Source organism: Eptatretus burgeri, chromosome 9 (genome assembly GCF_056783735.1).
Source record: "Eptatretus burgeri isolate ZD-2024b chromosome 9, Ebu_testis_v1, whole genome shotgun sequence".
NCBI lineage: Eukaryota > Metazoa > Chordata > Myxini > Myxiniformes > Myxinidae > Eptatretus > Eptatretus burgeri.
The window spans coordinates 70,628,006-70,652,744 of NC_140969.1; the positions used below are offsets into that span (position 1 = coordinate 70,628,006).

General features: G+C 43.2%; 1 protein-coding gene across 3 annotated transcripts in view; it reads right to left on the minus strand.

Annotated features, from left to right (window-relative positions):
• LOC147020315 (phosphatase and actin regulator 1-like) overlaps positions 1 to 24,739 on the minus strand; it is a 124,254-nt gene that overhangs the window by 55,261 nt on the left and 44,254 nt on the right. For 2 of the 3 annotated variants that reach the window (XM_085895611.1, XM_085895609.1), the window contains exon 4: positions 8,718 to 8,922. In XM_085895611.1, coding sequence (XP_085751737.1) covers positions 8,718 to 8,922 — 205 coding nt within the window. The remainder of the gene's footprint in view (positions 1 to 8,717; positions 8,923 to 24,739) is intronic. The other variant, XM_085895610.1, reaches the window with a different exon arrangement.

Consider the following 24,739-nt stretch of genomic DNA (forward strand, 5'->3'; position numbering starts at 1 on the left):
CGGCTGTGGTTACGTCGTGGTGCAGAGTTATCTGCGGAGCGCCAGCTTTGGGGTCTTCGGCCGGGAAGTGGATCCAAGAACTCCCCTCGTGATCTCTACCAGTGGCAAATCCGTAACAATATTTTAATATAAAGACTTAATTTGGTGAGGATCATGTATTTAAAGCATCTACTTTATCTACGGGTATATGTACAATGAGATGGTTGGCTGTCTGGCTGTCTGACTGTCTTTGTCACTATTTTTGTGAGATGGCAAAAAATATCTTTGTCAAACTTTCAGAGGTTCATTAGTGAGTGTCAGAGAGTGTTTTTGGTGAAAGTTTTTTTTGTAATTTTGAAAAAAAGGATTTTTTGGGATTTTTCTTTTTAATCACTCCAGTGCCGAAGCTTTTGCAGCTATGTGAAATTTTTTTTTTAAAGAAAAACAAAATGAGATTTCTTCAAAATGCCAACAGGATTGGAATTGCACCTGCAAAATGTGGTCAAAATTCAATCAAAATCAAAATAATTTATTTTTTATTTTGTTTATTTGTCAATACTGAAAAATAATTTATGTTTTTTTTTAGGTGAACTTTTTCACTCAAGAAGTCAGGATGTCAGGTCAGGTTCGTCAGGATGGATTTCACTTTGGATGTCAGGTCAGGTTCGATCTGTGACCTGCTACAGGTACCATGTAAACCTGTACTAACCTGTTCCATGGTCAGGTTGTCGGCGACTAAACCGTCTCCCCCACCAGGTTTTCTGGTGAGGAGGGTGTTTGGATATGAACACCCAGCAGGATTAAAAACAAAACCTGTCAAAGGGCGGAGGAGCTCCTTGTGAGCCAACGGCCATCCATATCTAGTGCCCAACTGTGTCTGCGGACGTCCTCCTGCAGTTGGGTCACTTCTTATTAGGAGGTTGGTGGCAGGATTTGCACTCCGGCCACTGTAAAACCCTTCATTCCGCAAAACGCAAAAACGCAAAAAAATCTGAAAACCCACTCCGTGGGAGTACCTCCTGTGCAGCTTCCCTTCGCAGGGCAGCTCACCAGATGACGGGATTGGGGCAAAGCCTTCGGGACCCCCAATCTTTGATAGGAGGGAAACCACGGGGTAACATCCCTGGGTCAGATTGCGGGAGAGTGCGTCGGAGTGGTGCTGAGATGTCGTCCACCAGACGGCGGTCTCCTTGGGTTAACCTGAGGCGGTCCCTTCGGGTGGGTACCTGGAATGTCCTATCCCTAAGAGAGGATGATCACCTGTCTCTGTTATCATCTGAGCTCAAGCGTTTGGACATCGGGATTGCAGCTCTCTCTGAGGTTCGGAGACCGGATTGCGGTGAGATAATGGTGGGTGGTTACACCTACTATTGGTCTGGTCGCTCTGATGGTTACCATACCCAAGGAGTTGCTGTAGCTGTGTCCAATAAGCTGACCCCAATGATAATTGAGGTAACACCGGTCAACGAGCGTATTATGAGATTAAGGATTCGTCACTCCTTAGGTGTCATTTCCCTGGTCTCTGTTTATGCTCCGACTGAGGCGAGTGATCTCACCGTGAAGGATGCATTCTACGCCACACTCGAGTCTGTGGTTGATCAGTGCCCCAGACGAGATACACTTCTAGTCTTGGGGGATTTCAATGCATCGACTGGAACTGATAGGGATGGTTATGAGGTGTGTGTTTGTCCCCATGGGTCAGGAACTATGAACCAGAATGGCACTAAGTTCCTTGACTTTGCAAGAAGTCATGGACTTAGGGTGGCTGGTTCATGGTTTCAGCGCCCACAAGCTCATCGCTGGACTTGGTATTCCAACGCTGGCGGTGTGGCAAAGGAGATTGACCATGTCCTCATTGACGGTCGTTGGAGGATGATCCAGAACTGCAGGGTCTACCGGAGTGCTCAGTTCCTCAATACTGACCACAGGCTTGTTGTAGCAACTCTAAAGCTGCACCTTAAATCCTGGCGAATGGTACCATCCCAGCCGAGGCTGGATGTTGCCAAGCTCAGGGATGAGAGAGTAGCTGAGGAGTTTGCGAACAGGCTGAGTGGACACTTGGGGGGTCTGGGTGCTTTGGGGGGTCCTGAAGAGTTGTGGAGCACCTTCAAGACCACCGTCCTTGATGTTGCCGGTGGATGCCTTGGAGCTCACCGCAGGGCAAAGAAGAATTTTGTCTCTCAAGGGACACTGGATACCATTGACCAGAGTCGCAGGGCCAGGCTGAATGGCAGAGCTGAGCTGTTCAGGGAGCTGAGGCGTAAAACTGTACGTGCACTGAGGGTGGACAAGGAGGCCTATGTGCGAGGAATCTGTGAGGGGGTAGAGCATCACCTGTGGACAGGTGATTCTCGTCCCGCTTACAGGGGAATTCGCGCATTACGTTCATCCAAGCCCATCCCTCGGAGCACTACAGTTCGAGCAGAGAGTGGTAGGCTCTTGACAGAGGAGTCTGAAGTGAAGGCCCGCTGGGCCGGTTACTTTGAGCGGTTGTACCAGGCTGATCCCCCAACTGTCGAGTTGGACGTCAAGGGTGTTACAATCCCTGTTGCTGACCCTCAAATCAACTGTGGTCCACCTACGCTTGTGGAAACACGGGCTGCGGTGAACCAGTTGAAACGGGGCAAAGCTCCAGGGATCTGTGGCATCCATGCCGAACTTCTCAAGGCTGGTGGAAATGCTGCACTTGTGTCGTTGCATGCAGTTTTGTGCTCTGCCTGGAACACAGGCATCATCCCAACTGACTGGAAGAGGGGCCTTGTTGTCCCTCTCTGGAAAGGGAAGGGTGATCGCCAAGACTGCAACAACTACCGAGGGGTGACGCTGCTCTCAGTGCCGGGCAAGGTCTTTGCTCGGATAATTCTCGATAGGGTTCGCCACCATCTGCTTGAGCACCAGCGTCCAGAGCAGTCAGGCTTTACACCAAAGAGGTCAACGATTGACCGTATCCTTGCACTTCGTGTCCTCACCGAACGCAGACGAGAGTTTCGGCAGGGGCTGCTTGCAGCCTATGTTGATCTCTGTAAAGCGTTCGATTCAGTGAATCGGGATGTCCTCTGGAGGATTCTTGGTCTTCGTGTGGTGCCACCAAAACTGATCGATCTGATGTCTGAACTCTACTCTGGTACTGAGAGTGCTGTGAAGTGTGGTAGTACCATCTCTGACTTATTTCCAGTTGTTACTGGAGTTCGTCAGGGATGTGTACTGGCCCCCACACTTTTCAGCACTTGTATGGACTGGATTCTAGGGAGGATGTCGGAGAGATCAAGTTGCGGTGCGTCATTTGGGAATGTCAAGATCTCGGACCTTGACTTTGCAGATGAAGCAGTCATCTTTGCGGAGACTTTAGACATCCTCTTGGGGTCCTCGAGGTGCTGAATGAGGAGTCGGAGCCGTTGGGATTACGGGTTTCTTGGGTCAAACCTAAGATCCAGGCTTTCGGTGACATCTTGGATGCTGCTGTCCTGTCTGTGTCTGTTTGTGGTGAGGATGTTGAGGTCATGGAGAGATTCACTTACCTTGGCAGTGATATTCATGTCTCTGCTGGCTGCGAGTCAGAGGTCAATAGACGTCTGGGTCGGACCTGGGGAGTCATGGATTCACTGGATCATGGGGTGTGGCGCTGCCGGTACCTGTGCGGGAGGACGAAATTCCGAGTCTTCAGGTCCTTGGTACTTCCAGTCTTGCTCTATGAGTGCGAGACTTGGACTCTGACCAAGGATCTGAGACGGAGACTTAATTCCTTTGGTACCAGGTCTCTTCGGAGAATCCTTGGCTATCGCTGGTCGGATTTTGTGTCCAACGAGCGGTTGCTGAGAGAGACTCGGATGAGATTTGTTACCTGCATAGTCCGTGAGCGTCAGTTGCGGCTGTATGGACATGTGGCTCGTTTTCCTGACTCTGATCCTGCTCACCAGATTCTCTCAGCGAGGGAGTCTCATGAGTGGAGGAGGCCAGTGGGTCGACCACGTGCCTCATGGTTGCAACAGGTTGAACATCATCTCAAGGAGATGGGGATGGGCCTGGCATCTGCCTGGGGGATGGCCAGATGGAGGCCCCTGGAGTACCGGCGGAAAGTGGACGCAGCGACGTGCTGTTCTGGCACATGCTCCCATACCTGACCTGAATTTTAAGAATACGGAAAGAGCTTCTGTCAGGTTTCATTGTTCAACCAAGTAGACAGAGACCATTGGCAAGAATGAGTGAATAGTCTGAGGAGAGTCAAGTGGAATTGTGGGTCTAACGAGGACACTAACTGTCTTGACTAGATGGCATTGTCATATCATCTCAGAACTCTCCGATCCAACAAGAACAAAGACGTGCTTCAAATATCAAATATCTTCCCAGATGACACCCCCAATACATCCCTCACTACACAATGTCGTGACAAAGGACATATCCACAGAAGCTATTGAGTAGTCTCTTGTACATGCAGTTACCATTGTCCAAGAAAAGTTGGATCTGTTTGCGAGTCAACGTCTTCAACAGCCTGATGAGGGTACACAGCCTCTGTGTCTGCATCCCACACTCCCGAGGAACAAAATATGCTCACATTCACACATCTCCTATAGGGTGCAGACAGAAACTAAAGGTTCAGCAAAACAAACATCAATCAAAGCTGACAGAAACATGCAAAGAATGCCAATAGCATCTGAAGCAGTTCGACCACTTTATTTTAGACAATATTGTACACCAATAATTGATGCCTGTTATAGTATCACTGGCCTCACTAAATGGTTCTCTACATTCAGGACCAAAGTCTCCTCGTGTGGATATTCAAACAAAAGGTGTTCATGTTTCTGCCACAGAGAAAATCGAGAGTCTCTCCTGTGGAGTAACAGATGGTCAATCTCTTGTCATGGCCATAGGAAAACCAAAAGTGTCATGAACATTTGGGAACCTGGTCCAAGAGTTTTAAACAACTGTTCTGAGTGTGGACCCAACATTTGATAGGAATGATGTGACATTTGAAAGGATTGAGAAAAACTCCTTTAAAGATACAAGGAGGAAGAGAAATAAAGGATGCTGATCAGTAAGCAAAGTTATTGAAGATGCATCTGTGCAATTGATTAAAATACCAGGTAATTGATCAAATTTCATTGGCCTCCAGGACAACAGATTTGATTTGAGCAACTTTCCGTCTGAACAGATGACATTGGAGACTCATAATAACAACAAACCGATAAGAGCGGGTGGTTTCAGAAATGTCACAATGGTAAATTAATCCGATGAAAGCAGGGATACCTCTTTACCCCGAGCCACTGATAAGGACGGGGACATTAGACTTGTTCTCTATTGTAAACATGCTGATGTGGAGGAAGTAGTGGTACACATAAGATATCCTGATGTTCTAATGGTTCTTGTTTGTCACTTTGTAAAAATATCCCATAAGAAACGATGGATGAAGACGACTACAACCAAACCCAAATAACTACCTGTTCATTTCTTGTATAACAACATTCCAGAGCCTCAAATACACATTAATTTCCCTTCATTATGTAACACGGTGTGATAGTTTGTCGTATATGTGGTAGGCAATGTCAAAAGGGTGCATGGAAAGCATTTGAGAATAATTTTGAAATCCTTCAACTTGTCGGTAAATGGTGAGCTTTCTAACAAGACTGTAAAATGTGCAGTGAAGTTTGTTTGCAGGCTATGTAACATGGCTGAATAAAAAGCATGTAACGAGGCACTTGTTGAGCTCTTCAAAAAGTGTCACAAACAAGAACCTCTGTCCCCAACCAGTGATGCCGTCCAGTTTCACATTAAAAGAGTTCATTTACCAAGGTCTAGTTTGGCAAAATGCAAATGTTCCAGATCCCCAACAACCGAATGCCATCAAAATGGGGTAGATGTTGCTCGATGAAGATCTAATGGTACTCAAACTTAAAGACTGTGAGCGAGTTTGAAGAGGGTTTCTTACTCATGTAAGAAAGGATGTCTCTCAACGAGATATCGATGTCGGATAATGAATTTACTAGATGGAGTAACCTGCATTTTCAATGACAATGACATTCAATGTAGAAATGTAATAAATGAATGAACATTTCCCACATCTCTATTTTCCCCGTAAAGTGAAAATGTAAATATTGTGGAAGACTATTTGTAAAACCCATACACCGATGGTAGTGGTTGTAGTTTTAATTTCCACATCCATGTAGAATGTTAAAGTAATCATCGGACATAACTTTAAATACATGATTTTAACAAGCATTTAAATGCTTGTATGATTCACCGTCACATCCAAATCATTACAAATGTTTATGAAAGATTGAAATTGTTTTTTTTTTATTTGTCAAAATGTTGTTTCAAATTTGATTATCATTAATTTTCAGCTTGTGTTAATGGAATCCATTTTGTTAAAACTGAAAGTTTACATAAAATTTATTTGCCAAAAAAGGAAGTTTTTGGCTGTTACATTGTTTCATAATTAAATTTGTCAGTTTGGCATCCAATTGTTTTGGGATTCAGCAACCTCAAAACAGGTTATACGGCATTTTATGGATGATGAATTTTAACACAATTTTATAAAAAAAATAAGTTTGAGAATCTATTCTAGTCTAACTTTTCTGACCTCTTTGCCTATTTCTAGACCGGGTGATTATTGGTAAAGTAAGTATTTGGTGAATTGCTCTCCCCCCCCCCCCCCATTCCCTCTCTCACCACAGTCGACATTGCAGAGGGTTTGCTGACATCCTTGACGTCAGTTACCCCCCAAGCCTTTCAGTGCTAAAAGTTTTATGAGATAAAAATCAGAGTGCACACATTTTCAAGGCCGAATTTTGGAATCCAGTGAACTCAATTAGAACACAATTAATATCACTCCTGATGAACAAAGATCACACACACACACACACACACACACACACACACACACACACACACACACACACACACACACACACACACACACACACACACACACACACACACTTTAAGGTGGAGTGGTTTGCAAAAGATGAAAGAATAGACATATTGTCCATCAAGAAAGCAATGCTCTAATTAATAAGAGTAGGCCTCTTTCATCATCACACTTGGTGAGAACTTGACATTCCAAGCGGTGTTGTCAATTCCCTGATTACCTCCACCACCAAAGGTGGATGGAGGTTGTTTTCATCCCTGTCTGTCTGTCACTTGCGAAAATTGAAGATTTTTCAGGTATATTGGTTGGTCTTGTATGTTATTCTGTCTGTCTGTTTGTTTGTTTATCACCTGCAGATCACAATTTGAAACCGATCATCACGAAACTTCACCACAAGGTAGCGTTTGTCACAAGCACAAAGCCTATTCTTTTTGAGGTCAAAAGGTCAACATAGGCCAAAGGTCAACAACTTGTCAAATTTCTAAAATCCTCAATTTTCATCCGATTGACGAGCAATTTGAACACGATTTGCATATCAAGTCACTGAATTCAACCACCAATTATTTTTGAGGTCAACATAGGCCTAGTTTCTAAAATTGTCAATATGAATCTGATTGACTTGAAATTTGAAGTAGTTGAATATTTGTTCATTGAATTCAACCACTTATTATTTTTGAGGTCAACATGGGCCAAAAGGTCAACACAGGCTAAAGGTCAAAAACTAAGGTGGAATTTCTAAAATCCTCACTTTTCATCTGATTGACTGTAAATTTGAAGAGGAGTTGCATATTTGGTCATTGAATTCAACCCCAAATTATTTTTTCAGGTAAAATTTGTTTTATCGATTTCACAAGTATCGTGCTCTGCATGACATCTTTCTTGTTTTTTTTTTGAACAAGATATCTCAAAAAGTTGTAGACGGATTTGGACAAAATTTGGTGGAGAGCTTGGGGATGTGACATGGACGAAATGGTTACATTTTGGTGACGATCCGGATCCAGATCTGAATCTGAGAATTTTTAAAACCATTGAGAGATAAGGCCAAAAACAACATATGGCAGGATAACTCAAAAAGTTGTGCACGGATTCAGATGAAACTTGGTGGATGAGGTGGTTAAGTGACAAGAACAAGCTGAATAAAATTTAGTTCAGGTCCGAATCCAGATCCGGCCAATCAGTGGAATACAAAACGTAAACTAATCAGCTTGGCAGAGGGATGCGCTCTTCCGAGTACCCTTCCAGTTCCTAAATAGTCAATTGCTGATGCTTCAATCAGAAAACCATCAATCTGTGCTGTAGTTTTACCTTTTGATTGGTGGTTGCACACTGAAACGAGAATAAAGCCTGACTTCAATCTGGACAGACAAATCTGACATTTATCACACAATCAAAATGGCAATAAACATTGGATCACTTCCTGACTCCATTCGATATTGCATGGTCAACTGCATTGCCATTAAAGGATAATAAAATGTATTTAATCAATAAATTTACTAGATTCTCAGAAGTTTCTTGCACAAGTATTTATAAAGCATTAGAATCCCATAAACGGCCCGAGAGTTCTGTTTTACTCAATTCTCACTTTTGGCCACTCATGATGGCGAAACAAACAATGATGATCTTTGGAGGATTATTTCTCATTTAGGCCCTACATGGGTTTGATATACCTTGGATAACTTTCGAATTTGCTTGCTTACATAGAATCAGAAAAGAAATTCTATCAAATCAATTGTCTGATGTTCAAAATTTTCATTGCAGACAGTTTGAACGGTTCAGTTCAAGAGGAAATCTAGATCACGTGCACCTAATACGAAAGGCAATAAAGCATTCCCAGCAGTCTGTGTAGACCATGCACCCCACAATGCGACCAACACACCTGACCAGCTTGGTGCCGATGTTGTCTCGTCTCTCCTGACGCTCCTGGTCGGATGCCAACACGAGGATGTTTTTGTCCTCCAGCTCCTCCTTCGATGGCCGGTTTTTGATCTTCAGTGCGAGCGAGTTTCTCCGGCCAATCTTGGCCAACAGGTCTGCCCAGAGAGTTACGCCGTGGTGGCTGGCTCGCGGCACTATTGCGCCATCTGCTGGTCGGTCATAGAAACAAGCAAAGGCTTGCTTCTATGGCTTCCCTTAGCGCACCTAACGGCAGCAACATGCGACACATGCCAAAAGGGAGCATTAGCTGGACGTTTGCTGAGCTTAGGGACAGCACCACATGTGTTATCAGCACCCACCGCTCGTTTGTGCACTCAGGGTGGCAAGTGTTTTAATCCACCTGTTATTATTAGTTTGTTATAAGTTCTTACCTAAGAGCTGACATTTCCATGTCAGACTCATTTACTTTCGTTCGAGATTGAAATTTTCAAGTCAACCCATTTCTTCGCAACATGATGTTCGAGTCAAATAGAGCTGTTCTACGAGGAAGACTTTTAGCTGTGACACGAGCATTAACACTTCTTCCAATTAAATTTGATAATGATTGTGTCATCTTCTCGCTTTTCACCGACTGTGACTGCTTGATTTAAAAAAAAAAATTGTCGGTGTTTTGCTTGTCAACATGCGGCCAATTAATCTGGTCAACTAGAGGATGCTTCCGGTGGAGCAAAGTGGAAGAGTCCAATCAAATTACAGTACGAGGTCATGTGAATATAACTTTAGCAAAGACAACATTTGTAGATGGGTTCAAAGAGCAGGTTACATATACAAGATGAGAGTTTTAGTAATATACTAGATTATCCGTGAACCCGTTGGGTCCCCGTTGTGACAGCAGTTGATTAAAAAAATCATTAAAAAAAAAATGAGTAAAGAAGATAGCTTCAGCAAACTATCCCACTGAGGTTGTTTGCATTGATCAAATTCTCCCGAAGAGTACTTCACTGAATCGGGAATTAATTTTTTAATAATTTTTTTCGTTGCCCGATTTGAACAAAACTTGATACTGCACACCGCAGGAGAATGGTCAGTAAGGTGGGCCAAAAATTTTTGCAATATCCTGTACCGTTTTGGCTGTATTTTGGGAATATACATACATAAATATATACAAGATGAGTTTTAGTAATATATAGATAGATAGATAGATGTCAAAAAACATTTCGCTTAAAAATATTTATCCTTCATATGTTTCCAATGTTAATGGAAATGGAAAGATTTCTCAATTGGACAAAAATACCTCCCCCAAACAACTGTTGCGTGTGTGTGTGTGTGTGTGTGTGTGTGTGTGTGTGTGTGTGTGTGTGTGTGTGTGTGTGTGTGTGTGTGTGTGTGTGTGTGTGTGTGTGTGTGTGTGTTCCAAAAGTAACTGGATTTAATTCACGTGTTTGTAAATCTTAAAATTAAAATGTATGCTTGTTTAATTGCAGGTATCATTGAGTCACTCAAGTGCGATACCCACCAGCTGAGAGACAACTCAAGTGAAATGCTGCTAGCCAGATGCTAATGGTTTAGTCCGAAAAAAATTAGGTGCAGGATTTGTTTCAGGAGAAATTCCGCGGACGATCGGCTCATCAAAATTGCGTAAAAGCATTGATTGAAAAAAACGTTGCAGACAAGTCTCATAGTGGTCGGCTGAAGGTTGTGACAGATGCGGAATTGCAGGATATTGGCAACCATTTGCAAAGAAACCCAAGAAAAATTGCTTAGACACTGTCGCAACAAGTAGGAGTCTCAATAATTTCTCCACCCAGTGCTATACAGAACAAAAAATAAGTTTGTTTCCTAAAAAGTGCATGTTGATCATAAACTTGCACTCAGAGACACAGAAAAGCTGGTGAGCTTCTGTCAATAGCTATTAAAAAAAGGGGATCAAATTTTTGAATGGACCTTCTTTAAAACTGAGACATGGTTCCACATGTCTAGCAATCTGAACAGCCAGAATATCAGGAATGATTCACAAAGGATCCCCATGTCATCTTCAAAAAACCATTGCATGATCAAAAAATGAGTATGATATCCCTTTTCCAGAACGTATGTTATTGGACAAAGAATTTTTGAAGATGCCACAAAGTCCAAGTGGTACATTAATGATGTTCTCCAGCAAATGAGTAAGGGGTCCAGTTAACGGAGGTCTGGACAGAGACTCTCCCCAGGGTGGTATGTGTGCCTGGGCATGCGCGGTGAGTGAGCCTCATGTGTGAACTGCCCAAAACCTGCATCGGACACCACAGGTCTGTGTGGTAAAGTTGAACGTGTGTTTTGCAAACCAATCTACGTTACCGGGAGACCAAAACCGTGTGGCCCATGCATACTCACATGCATGTGGGAGAGGGCAATCGTGTAAGCGGATGCAAGTGTGAGAGTGCACATCTAGTGAGTGATGAATGTGTGGCGTATGTGTACGGGACGAGTAGAATGGACGGAAAGAGGGCAGAAGGAATGTTTACGGGGGAGCTGCCGCTAGAGACGGACTGTGTAGCGACAGTGTTAGAACGGCTTCCCCAAGGAGTAGATAGCATGGTTCCGGCTCAGAGTGAGCTGAGGGACAAGCAGGGGCTGCTGCACATCGGAGTATTTGTGTGTGCAGGTCCATGGAGTGTAGTGAGGATTGAGTTGGCATCCTCCCTCCGGACTTTATGGAAAACTCAGAGTTCGAAAAGTAAATGATACAGATTGTGTGCATTGCATTGCCCAAGAAAGCTTTATAGACAAGGATGGTGCCAAAAGGAAAATTTGGGGAAGGGAAGAATCCCCCTATGAGTCCTATAGAAAGGCAGGGGGAAGCAAGGAAAATTTGCACGGTGTTCCCCACGAGTATTGGCAAAATGGTGGGGCCACTAGGACTTTTAGGAAAGGAACATGAGGGGACCCCAAGAACAACACACAGCAGGCCGTGCTCGTGCGGAGCGGATGGCCAAAGTGGGCAGTGACTGTGACTGCGGGGTTTCCATGGGTTCCAGGGGGTAATTTTATGTAGCTGGTAATATGCAGGCTGACAGAATAATGATGGTGTTAGAGGGGATTTAGATGACATTTTAAATTCATGAGGTTTGAATTATTTTTATTTTTTATGAGACTTTCATGAAGACATATTCTGCCCCAGAATGCTCAGTGCACCTGAGTAGAAACCCCTATCGACAAAGTCCACCGGGGCAGCCAAACGTATATCTTGCGTGCCAGATAAGGATTGTAACATTAAATGGTTAACATAGCTTTTAAAGAAGCCAAAAATACTTGGGAACGTACCTGAGAGAAAGGGGCATGACTCTGCACAAGGAGAAGTTTCTGACCAACTTGCCCAAAAAGTTGATATCTTGCAGCCGGTACTGCAAAAACTTCTGACGACATGTGCCCATGCAAGGCCTAGACCGGCATGTTCTAGCCGACCTCCCCGATCATCCCTTTCAATGAGTGGACTTTGAACCTTGTGGGATTACCTTGTGTGAACGTGGCAGGCTTGGTGATATATTCGATGGAGTCTGCAATCGGAAAGCCGATGCCATCATTACCAACATTCAGGTAGACTTCCCAGAGGGAGACACGCTATCTGGTTTAATTGTTTTGTTTTTTTTTAACAATGATGGCAAGGTTATATTTGGGGCTTGTCAATGCACAAGGTGAGTTTATAATGATGTTATTTACCATTAATCATGTTTGGGAGGAGGAGGGGAAGGTGTGATTGAGAGGTGTATGTGTTGCGAGTGGCGTTATATATATATATATATATATATATATATATATATATATATATATATATATATATATATATATATATATATATATATATATATATATATATATATATATATATATATATATATATATATATATGTAGTTTGGTTCTGGGGCCATACGAGAAATTGGACTCTGTTCTTGCAAGATTGGTAAAAGGTGAAGTGCGTGTGCGTGTGCGTGTGCGTGTGTGTGTGCGTGTGCGTGTGCGTGTTATAGCCACTGCCTCTGCTAGCTTTGTATAAACAGGAAATGGAATGAACCCAACATCTCTCATCCACGGATGTTTGTAGTATTTCCTTTATTTCCGTGAGTCTGGTTTACATTCAGTAACAGAACAAGTATATGGTTAACCCTTTAAAATTGCCACTGTTTCACCTAAATGCTAAAAATTATGTTTGCTGTGTGTGTGAATTTCAGATTTTGCACGAGCAACGAGGCAGGTTAAAAGTTCCTGGCAAGTATAACTGAGTCACCATAAAAACACACACACACACACACACACACACACACACACACACACACACACACACACACACACACACACACACACACACACACACACACACACACACACACACAGCCTTGTTTGGCATTCACACGTCATTTTGAAAGTCACGTATTGGCTGACATTAGATTAAATGCATTCTTCCTCTTCTCGTCCCGACAGGATTAGCTATGTGTGAGGAATGAATGAAGAGGTCAATGAGACATGTGGACCCAAATTATTGTTTAGTAATTACTGATTGAATGGATGGTGAGAAGTGAGTGTGAATGCGTATGGACGAGGAAGCGCACACCCTCTCTGGGAAGGAATCCCCATTTATAATTTGTAGATGGAGGGGATTCACCTGTTTTGGAATGTGGAGGCCGGTCTAGTGTTGGTACTGGTTGTGGAAAGTTTCATTTGCAGTTGGTGCAAGAGTAAACTGGCGGGCTGGGCATGTGGCCCGTTAGTTGGAGATATTTGGGAGAAAGGCACCTTTGGTACTATGTGCACACTGGCCTGGATCAGGCCAAGGAGCCCCAGAGGGGCATTTCAAATTTGTAGTGGGCTCGAGCAGCCAGGAGAGGGATTGAGGTGCAACGTGCCAGAGAGGGCACTTGTGGGGGAGACAGAGAGTACTCCACAGCATTCGGCAGGAGCGAGGTAGCTCGGACATGGCCCCAGTGGCCCGGGGTTGCCGCATGTGGAAAGCAGGCAGAGACCAGCAGAGGGAGCCACACCACCCAGCTACGATATTGTGCAATGGCACAGAGAGAAAATTTGTGGATGAAGCCCAGACAGCAGAGAGCACCAGCAAGTGAGACAGCGGGTAAATTTGTTGCGTAGAACCACAGTAGATGGGTGTTAACGATAAATGAAAAAGTGTTTTTGATGACGATAATATAGATCGAGCTGCTTCCACTTTGACCATTTATGTCTGTGTCCACTGGAGGGAAACGGAGGAGGGTAATTGGCTTTTGTGAGGATATATTACATGTCAAATTGATAGTGGTGGAGGAGAGGTGAGGACCCAGGCTGGCCATTCCACATGCTGCCACTGCACACTCCTGACACAACGAGCACATCTACTGGCGAAGAACATCTGCCAGCCACCCACCTGCCTGTTCAGCTCTGCCACTTCTCTGTCCAGCAGTGCAATTTCTTGTAAACCATACCATACCTGCCATGCAACTCACCTACATTTGTGTCATTTTGTTAGGCCATATGACATCACATTTTGTCATGTGTCAGTCAAGGCCATATGGGCTGAGTTTTGTTCTGTTTTGTTTTTTTGTACACCTTGTCGAGGCTCGTATGAGAGCTAACACACAACGCACAGCAAGGGGACATGAGACAAGAGGGGTGGGAGTGGGAAGGACAAAACAGTGGGGAACAGAGACATGAGGGGATCTGTGGAAGGGAGAGGGATGGAGGTGGGGACCATGGGGTATACAAGATGGACATTACAGGGACTTTCAGGAAGGAAAGCAGGGAATTTGAAGGAGGTGGGCTTGGGGTGGATTAACGGGGGTAGAAAAGATCGAGGATTTGGATGGGGGACGATCAGAGGTGGTGAACAGCTGTTTTGAAGGCCTGGAGGGAAGAATGGGATTGAAGAGAGTGAGGGAGTTTATTCCAAAGGAGGGAGAAAAGAAGAAATCGTGTAGGTGAGCAGTGATTCATGATTTTGGTAGTTTTACCAGAAGGGGGTTGTTGGCGGACCTTGAATGCCCTGCGGAAATATGGTGTGGACGTATCGTAGACACAGCGGGGGGGGGGGGGTGGGGGGCAAGACCGAAGAGGAGAGGATAGAAGACAGAAAGACCACTGACCTGCCTGTGGTGAGAAAGTGAGAGACCCAAAGACAGCCTCATCGCGGGAGATGCCATTGATCCGAAATGCCTTGGTTTCCACAGCATGAAGCCGAGAAAGGTGGGAGGCAGGAGCACCAGTCCAGAGGGGAGAGTAGAACTCCATCAGGCTGCAGTCGAAAGCTTTGTATGTGGTCAGGAGCTCAGGTGGGCCACGGAAGGACTTTGCATGATGGAGGATTCCCAGTCGGCGACTGGCTTTGGAGGCCAGGTTGGAAATGTAGCTTTCCCAAGAAAAATCATGGCAGATAGTGAGACCCAGAAGCTTTAAAGAAAGGACTTTTTCTAGAGGATTGTTGAGAAAGTGGATGGGGGGGGTTCCAAACAGTCCTTTCGGAGAGACATAGTGAGAGTGTGAGATTTGTCTGGATTGAAAGACATGTTCCACGTGTTGGACCAGTTTGTGATTTTACCCAGATCTGCAATGAGTGAAGAAGCTGCTGCTTGCCAGTCTGAGGGATGACAGATGGTACGGCAGAGGGTGGAGTCATCTGCAAAGAGATAAAGAGGATTTTCCAGAGAGTCAGAGAGGTCATTGATGAAAACCAGAAAAAGAACAGGGCCCAGAACACTGCCTTGAGGAACTCCAGCCTGGACAGGAAGAGGTGATGAAAGAACTCCATTTAGGGCCACACGGTGACTGCGACAGGAGAGGAAGTCTGCGAGCCATGATAGACGGCCGGCCAAGACTATTTCTGGGGTCTAAAAATCAGTCACGTAGGCATTTCTTGTTAAAAGTGATTATGCATGTCCGAAAATAAGATGATAGGGTGGAGCTTCAGAATATGCCCCATACGATCTCGAACTTTGACCTTTGAGGTCAAAGGTCAAGGTGAAATGCCAAATTCCTCATTTTTTGGTTATAGTTAATTTCGTTTTAATATTGCCACATCTATATGCCTGTGTATGAATTATTCGCCTAGGCTACTGTCCTTTAGTCTCAGCAATAAATTTAGACTGGAGATTTACTTGAAAACATGAAAGGCCGCAATTGTAAAATGGCTATTTTCTCGAATTTCTGAAGATGGACGCATGTAATCTTCTCACGCGAGTTCTCAACTCGTAAGATGAACTCATGTGAGATCAAAACGTTGTATAAGAGAGTTGGCACATAAGAGAATGTTTGAAATATAATTTGCTCACCCATATAGCTGTAGTCATTATTGCAGTTGACAGCGTCACACCCGCATGCTGGGATACAGTTCTGGCGAGACTTGCTGCACTTACATGCACTCGTTCGACACTTGCTTTTACACGCACAAGTGACTAGTTCAGTACAAGAAGCTGGAATGGCGGGGAGTCACATCCACACAATCTCAAGTCCAGAGTCTGTTAGCTTCCAGCCACCTGTCTTTTCTGGAGCTTCAACCGCTATCCGAGGTTTATCAGCCTGGTACCAGATTTTCGCCTGATGATTTGACCTGATATGATGGACCTCGAATGCGTCGAAAGTTGGCGGTAGCTTTTCGAAATCCCGGAGACCTTTTTCGAACATCTGGGATTTGGCAGAGAGCAGATCGTCAGCGTTGTCCACTCCATACAAATGGCACAGGAACTTTTCAGCCTCATCAGTGGATCCATCACGCCCAATATTCGCCAGTAGCTCCGGCTGTTCCACGTACACTTTCCAGCAGCTCCGGTTCCCGTATCCGTAGAACGAAGACGTCACATCACATCCGGTAAAGGCATGAAATCCGAGCAGATTGTTCCTGACAGGACGCGATAGCTTTTGTACAATTGGTGCAATTTGGTAGTAGACACGTTTTTTGCGAGTCCCACTTTTCATCCACAGGTCAACGTTTGCATCACCAAAGAAATGGATGAGGAGTAATAATACATCTGTATCCTTGTTCTCCATGATCACTCTCTTGTATTTCTCCCTGACGGTATGTGCTGCATGTGCGACCATGCGCGTATCGGCCTCTTCATGGTTCGCGGCCAAATCAGTAATTTGGCCACATGTAGTTGACTTCGCCATCTCCGGTTCAGCCACACCTCCCCCTACAATCAGCTCGTAAGACTGTGGGTAATTCCGATCGGTCGAAATGAGGAACTCAGCGACGAATTTAGCGAGGTCAGCTTTGTTGTGGTCCAGGGCTATGAATCTGTCCCATACCTCTGGCAGTGGTAAGTCTCCTCGATCAATGATTTTTTCGGATTGGTCGCTTCTTCTGCCCACGCTTTGATCTAGTTGCCGATTTTATTGACCCTGTTCCGATGGACCGATCGAAGACGATGTCGATGTGAGTGAATGACTGGTGAAATAGCTTTACAATCCTCTCGTGATATGTACGACCAAGGTCAGCAAACGTGCGACAATGAGACGGCTTCCCCATCGCTTGGATCATGGCGTGACCATCGATGATGAGAGCTGACGGCTCCTGCAGGGATGGAATATTCGCTGGTGTTTCGATATCCACGTCGTTTGTCAGGATATGAAGCATATCAGCCTTGTTTGTCTGATTCATCTGTCCGTTTCTCTTGACTAGCGATGATGGAAGCGACGAAAGTTCGTGCTGAAGAATCCTGGACATATCGACACATCATCCAGCTCTGGTTGCATTGAACAACCTCTGAATGAGTTTTGCGTCTGCCTTGATGAATTTCTTCTCGGCTGTTGAGGTCAGAGCTGTGCTTTTGTAGAGATGAGCAAAGGATAAGGAATTGATCCTCGACAGCGTGTCGAAGAAACCCATCTCTCGAGTTACCAGCCTCTCATCCACAAAACTTTGTAACCTTCGAAGACCTCGCTCATACGCTGACAACAGGGAAGTTTGTATTCCCATCGTGGCGAGATCGTTTGTTGTCAAAGATATAAGTGTAGGTTCCTGCGATTCCTTCAACAGGTCTGGTGATTGTGCCGGTGGGAGTGTATCCGCTGCTTGGAAAATACGGAATCGCTCAAACTGGTCCATCAGATTTTGAACATTGCCTTCATCATGCCTTAGACGGCCAGGCATAGCCTCCTTTCTCGTAGATATTGCCTCCTCTACGATCTCGTCATCGATCAGTTTTAGGAGCCGTTTGGTATCTGGGGCAATTTTGGAGCGCTCACACCACGTCAAGCAGAATCGATCCCTTGCAGTATCATTCCTGGTGATTCCGATAATGCCATTCGATATTTTACACATGCGGTTGATCCATTCTGTAGCTTGATCGACTGGCACAGAGCTGAATGGACGTTTGCTGCGTTGTACCACAAAGTTCCCGGCGAGAAATGCACTGTATACATCAGGCGCTGTATTCTCCAACATTTTCATGTCGGAGAGATACACCGGTCCCCATCTCGCATAATTTGTGTGGTCATACGCACATAGCCACAGTAACATCTGTGCGAACGATTTTAGGTGCGCCTGCCAATTTCCCTCTCTATTCGCACGGATGAATTCCAAAAGTGTGCTGACCATTTTGATGCAATTCGTCCAGAATTCAAAATTGGGATCAGTTGCGCGGCATCAGTCAAATTCGTCCAATTTCGTCAATACGTCTGATCTTTCGATGGTTTGTCTCAAAGCACAGATGGCATGGATTTGCAGACGACCATCTGCACTGCGACATTTGTTCCTAACTTCCTCAGCGTATGTCTTGATAACCTCAATCGAAGTGATTGTTGTGATATCATGACTTCTATTTCGTGATTTTTTTTGAGAAAATCGATTTGGTTTTGGGGGCAAATTCTCAACAACAGAGATATTTTCTACCTTTTGGCACCCCATACCAGTTTTTAACATGAAATGCCTGCGGGGTGTCGGGATAGGTTAGGTTGGCTGGCCGTCTATGAGTGGAGATGTCCTTGGATACCATAGGAAGAGAGTTTGGTGAGCAGGGCAGTGTGCCAGACCATGTCAAAAGCATGTGATATGTCTATGGACATGGCTCTGTTTTGATGTCCAGCATTGAGTACCTCCATCCATTGTTGGGAGAGCAGAAGCAGCATATCCAGGGTAGAGTGACCTGGTCTGAAACCAAATTGATGATCGGAAATCAGAAATTGGAGAAGAGGAAGGATTCAATGCCTGAAGCATTGATGGATTCCATAACCTTGCTGATGATTGGGAGAAGGCTGATTGGTCTGTCGTTGCAGGGATCGGTTTTTGCACCTTTTTTGTGCAGGGCAGTAATGTTTGCTGATTTCCAAGCAGATGGCAGATGACCTTGAGCAAATGAGAGGGTGAATAGAGCAGAGAGAGGATGAGCAAGAGCAGAAGAGCAGGTTTTTAGGACACGTGGGCTGATGCCGTCTGGACCGGTTGCAGAATCTGAGTCGAGGTTTGACAGCAAACTCTCCACCTTATCAAGAGAAAAGGACACAGAGTCCAGAGACAGTTGGGTGTGACTGGGTAAGGTGGGTCCAGAAAGCGATTGGTTTTGGACACAACGATTTTGATGCCAACACTTGAATTGCATTTGCTGGAAGGTAAGGGATTGTTCTGTGTTACTATATACACGAACAACTGGGTGGGGTCGAGAGATGGGTGACATGTGATGAGCCATGTTTCCATCATCCCAAAGCTCGATTTAACTCTGATGAGTGAATGAGGTGTCAATCTCCAGAGTTGTTGTTAATGTGTGGAGCCGATTATAATCAGGTTCATTCAAACAAATTAAGATTGTGTATCGGGAAAGAAATCATTTGAGCTCTTTAATAATCCTGGACAAGCCAGCATACAAGAGAGAACAACGCGACAAGACTCAATAGTTCGACAGCCTCAATAGACGAGATGAACATGCATAAGTTGAGCTGGCAGAACTGAGACACTGGGTGGAAACAACCCAACGCGGGAATCAGAATTGGACATTGTATGTAATGGTGAACTTCCTCATTTGACTTTGTATCTATTTATTTGAAATACAAGTTGTGAAAACATTACATTGTTGATGTGGTCATTGTAACATCATTCAGAAGTCACAGACTACATGACAAAGATCCATTTGAGTAGTAGCTGACCGATTCGATCATTCAGACGCGTGAAGTGCAAACCATGGATTGCAGTCGTTAGAGAACGGGCTGGGTTTTGCACCATGAACAACATGTGTACAATAAAGGGAAGGAAACCCCAAGGTGATGGTTCATCGCCAACAGCAATATTTGCCCATTCTTCTGTACAAAACTGTTCAAGCTCAGTAAAGTTGCATGGGGAGCATTGATGGAGAGCAATCTTCAAGTCATGCCACAAATTTTCAATTGGATTTAGATCGGGGCTCTGACTGGGACACTCAAGGACATTTATCATTTTGATCCTTTGCAACTCCAGTGTAGCCTTGACTTTGTGCTTCGGATCGTTGTCATGCTGAAAAGTGAACTCGTGTTCCATTTTCAGATTTATTGCAGAGAGCAGCAGGTTTTCCTCCAGGATTTTTCGGAATTTTGCTCCATCCATTTTCCTTTCTATCCTGACAAGTGCCCCAGTCCCTGCCGAGGAGAAACATCCCCATAACATAATGCTGCCACTACCAAGCTTCACAGTATGGATGGTGTTCTTTGGATGATGTGCTGTGTCGGGTTTGTGCCAAACGCAAAGTTTTGCATTAAGGCCAAAAAGTTCCATCTTGGTTTCGTCAGACCACAAAACTTTTTGCCACAAGGCTTCAGAATCTCCAGAGTGTTTTTTGCAAAGGGACTCAAGGTGGGTCTTTTTGAGTAAAGACTTCCTCTTGCCACCCAACCATACAGGCCAGACTTGTGGAGTGATTGGGAGATTGTTGTCACATGTACACAGTGACCAGTCTATACCATAAAGACCTGTAGCTCTTTCAAAGTTGCTATTGGCCTCTTGATGGCCTCTCTGTTCAGTCTCCTCCTCACTTGGTCATTCAGTTCGGAGAGACGGCCTGATATAGGTGGGGCCTTAACGGTACCATACACCTTCCATTTCTTCATGAGTGCCTTGACTCTGCTCCAAGGGATATTCAAGGCTTTTTAAATGTTTTTATACCCATCTCCTGATCTGTGCCTTTCCACAACTATATCCCAGAGGTCTTTTGAAAGCTCCTTGGTGCTCATGGTTGAGTCTTTAATGTGAAATTCACAACCCAGCAGAGGAAACCAAGAGGAACAGCTAATTTTATTCTGAAATAATCAGAATCATGGCAAATTAACACAGGTGGAGGCCAATTAATTTGGTGTGTGATTTTGAAAGCGAGTCATTATGCCTGAACTAATTTGCAATTGCTTTTATAAGGGGGGTGGACACTTATCCAATCAAGATATTCTGGTTTTGTATTTTTTAATGAATTTTCTGGAATTTGTTGAATTTCTTTTTCACTTGGAAGTTGTGGGTAATGATGCCTTAATGAAGGTGGAAAAAGTCTGATTTAATCTAATTTATGGTTATTAGGGAGCAAAAGGTTAAAAAAATTGAAAGGGGTGAAAGACCTTCTCGACACACTATATATATATATATATATATATATATATATATATATATATATATATATATATATATATATATATACATATATATACATATATATTATCCCTGTGTTGGAAGAGGCGACCAGGGTTGCGTCAGGAAGGGCATCCGGCGTAAAACATGTGCCAAATCACTATGCGGATCATACGGATGATCCGCTGTGGCGACCCCTAACGGGAGCAGCCGAAAGAAGAAGAAGATATATACATATATATATACATATATATATATATATATATATACATACATATATATATACATACATATATATATATATATATATATATACATATATATACATACATATATATATATACATATATATACATACATATATATATATATATATATATATATATATATATATATATATATATATATATATATATATATATATATATATATATATATATATATATATATATATATATATATATATATATATATATATATATATATATATATATATATATATATATATATATATATATATATATATATATATATATATATATATATATATATATATATACATATATATATATATATATACATATATATACATATATATATATATATATATATATACATATATATATACATATATATATATATATACATACATATACATACATATATATATATATATATATACATATACATACATATATATATATATATATATACATATACATATACATATATATATACATATATATATATATATATATATATACATATACACACATATACACACACACACACACACACACACACACACACACACACACACACACATACACACACACACACACACACACACACACACACACACACACACACACTAGACGACCCGTGAACCCGTTGGGTTCCCATTGTGACAGCGGTTGATAAAAAAAAAAAATCATTAAAAAAAAAAGATAGCTCCAGCGAACTATACAGCTGAGGTTGTTTGCATTGATCAAATAATCCCGAAGAGTACTTGACTGAATCAGGAATTGATTTTTTCATAATTTTTTCGTTGCGCGATTTGAACGAAACTTGATACTGCACACCGCAGGAGAATGGTGAGTAATGTGGGCCAAAATTTTTTTGCACGATCATGTACCGTTTTGACTATTTTGGGAACATACATACATAAATACATACAAGATGAGAGTTTTAGTAATATATCGATGTATACAAACAGATACATGCATGGTGTTGGCTTAATGGTTAGGGTTGTGGGCTTGGGATCCTAGGATCCTGAGTTCAAATCCCACTCAGCTGTTGAATTAATACTAGGTGGGGTTGACTCTGCTTGTCATCCTTCAGAGGTCGGCAAAATGAGTGCCAGCATGCTGGTATCCTGTGTCGGAGTGGCGACCTGTCCAGGATTGTGCCCAATAGCCAAGGAGACTGCTTAGGCAGCACCAACGCTCTGCACAGAGTATGGTCCCAATGGATGGATGTATAGGTATAGAAATATTATATATATATATATATATATATATATATATATATATATATATATATATATATATATATATTTATAAATAAATATAGATAGATAATAGAGCAAGTGTGTGTGATTATGTATGTACAGGATGTGTCAATAAAAGGTTATCTGCTTCAAATGACCTTTGTACTTTTAGTCATTACGTTATTTTTGTTTGTTTTACAGGAGGGATCAATGATCTTGGGAGAAGTCATTCAAGCAAAACTAAAGTATTTCACGGAAAAAAAAATGACGTTTTCTAAGGAGCAAAGAGTAAACATTGTCAAGTGGTGTTTGAAGACCAAATCAATTGCTTCTATCCAGACGAGGTTCTGCATTGAATATGGAGTGCATCCTGCCAATCAAGCCAGCCGTTTGGAAACTTGTGAAAAAGTTCTAAAGTGAAAGGACGATTCTTAACATTAACAAGGGAAGGTCTGGTCATCCAAGAAGTGTATGGTGTGAAGGAAACATGGAACGAGTTCGTGAATCAGTCATGCAAAGTCCGAAGAAATCACATTGACAAAGATCGGCTGTACTGCGTCTCACTCCCAGCAGTATCAGAAGAATAATGAAACAAGATTTAAACCTCTTTCCTCACCACATCACAACAGCCCATAAATTGACCAATGGGGATAAAGCAGTTTGAGTCGCTGTGTGCGAGATGCTGCAGCAGAAGAAGGAGGAAAACCTAAACTGGATTTGTGATGTGTGGTTGAGTGATGAACTTCCTCGTATTGTGGCGTGCAATGGTGGGGCGTGCAATGGTGCAACCCCCAAATCCTCCTCTGAGGTCCCTTTACTACCACACCCAACCCTACCCTACTCCATCTCAAAGACCCATAAGACCCCAAACATCCATCTCAACATGGATATAATTTTCAAAGAAAATGGTCTAAAAACAAATGAATACACTTTCACATCAATGGTGTTGTCAATTCACACAACAACATTCTCTGGGGAACTCAACGCCCAGACGAGGTTGAAGAGAAGTCACTTAAGGGTCGGAAAGTCACTGCTTTTGTAGCTGTCAGCGACACATAGGTGTGTTTGGGCCATATTGGTTTGAAGACAAAAACGGAAGAATGGTCAACATCGATGAAGAATGATGCCGCTCGATTGTCAACGCATTTTATGAAGACTTGAAGCAATCGATGAGCACTGCAGCCCTCCGGCGAGAGTGGTTCATCCAAGACGGTACTACCCCACATACAGCCAACGAAGCAATTGGCTTTCTGAATCAAAAATTCGGACAACGATTTCTCAGTTTGCGTATGGAAAATGAATTGTCTCCACACAGCCCTGAGCTCAATCCGCTGGATTTTTTTTCCTCTCGGAAGCTTGTAAGGGTAACGTCTACAAGGAACATCCCAGATCTGAACCTGATCTGAAGGCAGCAGTTGAGGCTTATGTGCAGACAGTAACCATTAAAACTTGCAGAAACCTCATTGAAACTTCACAATTCGTGTGAGTGCATTTTGTGTGCATGGGGTGGGGTGGGGGGGGGGAGTGCTCACATCGAACATCTCAACTATAAGCGCATTAACACATAATGAGTTTCATTTCTCCACGATTTGGTTTTCATTTTCCGAGTAATTTTTTGTTTTATTACTCAATGTTTTGGTTATTAAAATTTTGAAGTTGTTAATAACCTTTTATTGACACACCCTGTATATCCGTTCTTCACCCATGGGTTGGAAAGCTGACCAAACGTCACCCACAATTGCAACCTGAAATACTGAACCTAAAGTACCCAGAGGACCCAAAAGATCCTCCCCACACCCAAGGACCCCAAAGACCCAATGTACCCTGAAGACCCAATGGACCCTGAAAGCCCAAAAATACCCCAAAAACCCCTAAATACCCCAAAGACCCATAAGACACCAAAGATCCTAAAAACCAAAATGACCCCAAAGACCAAAAAGACCTCAAAGACCCCAAAAACCTAAACGACCGAAAAGACTAAAATGACCCCGAAGACCCAAA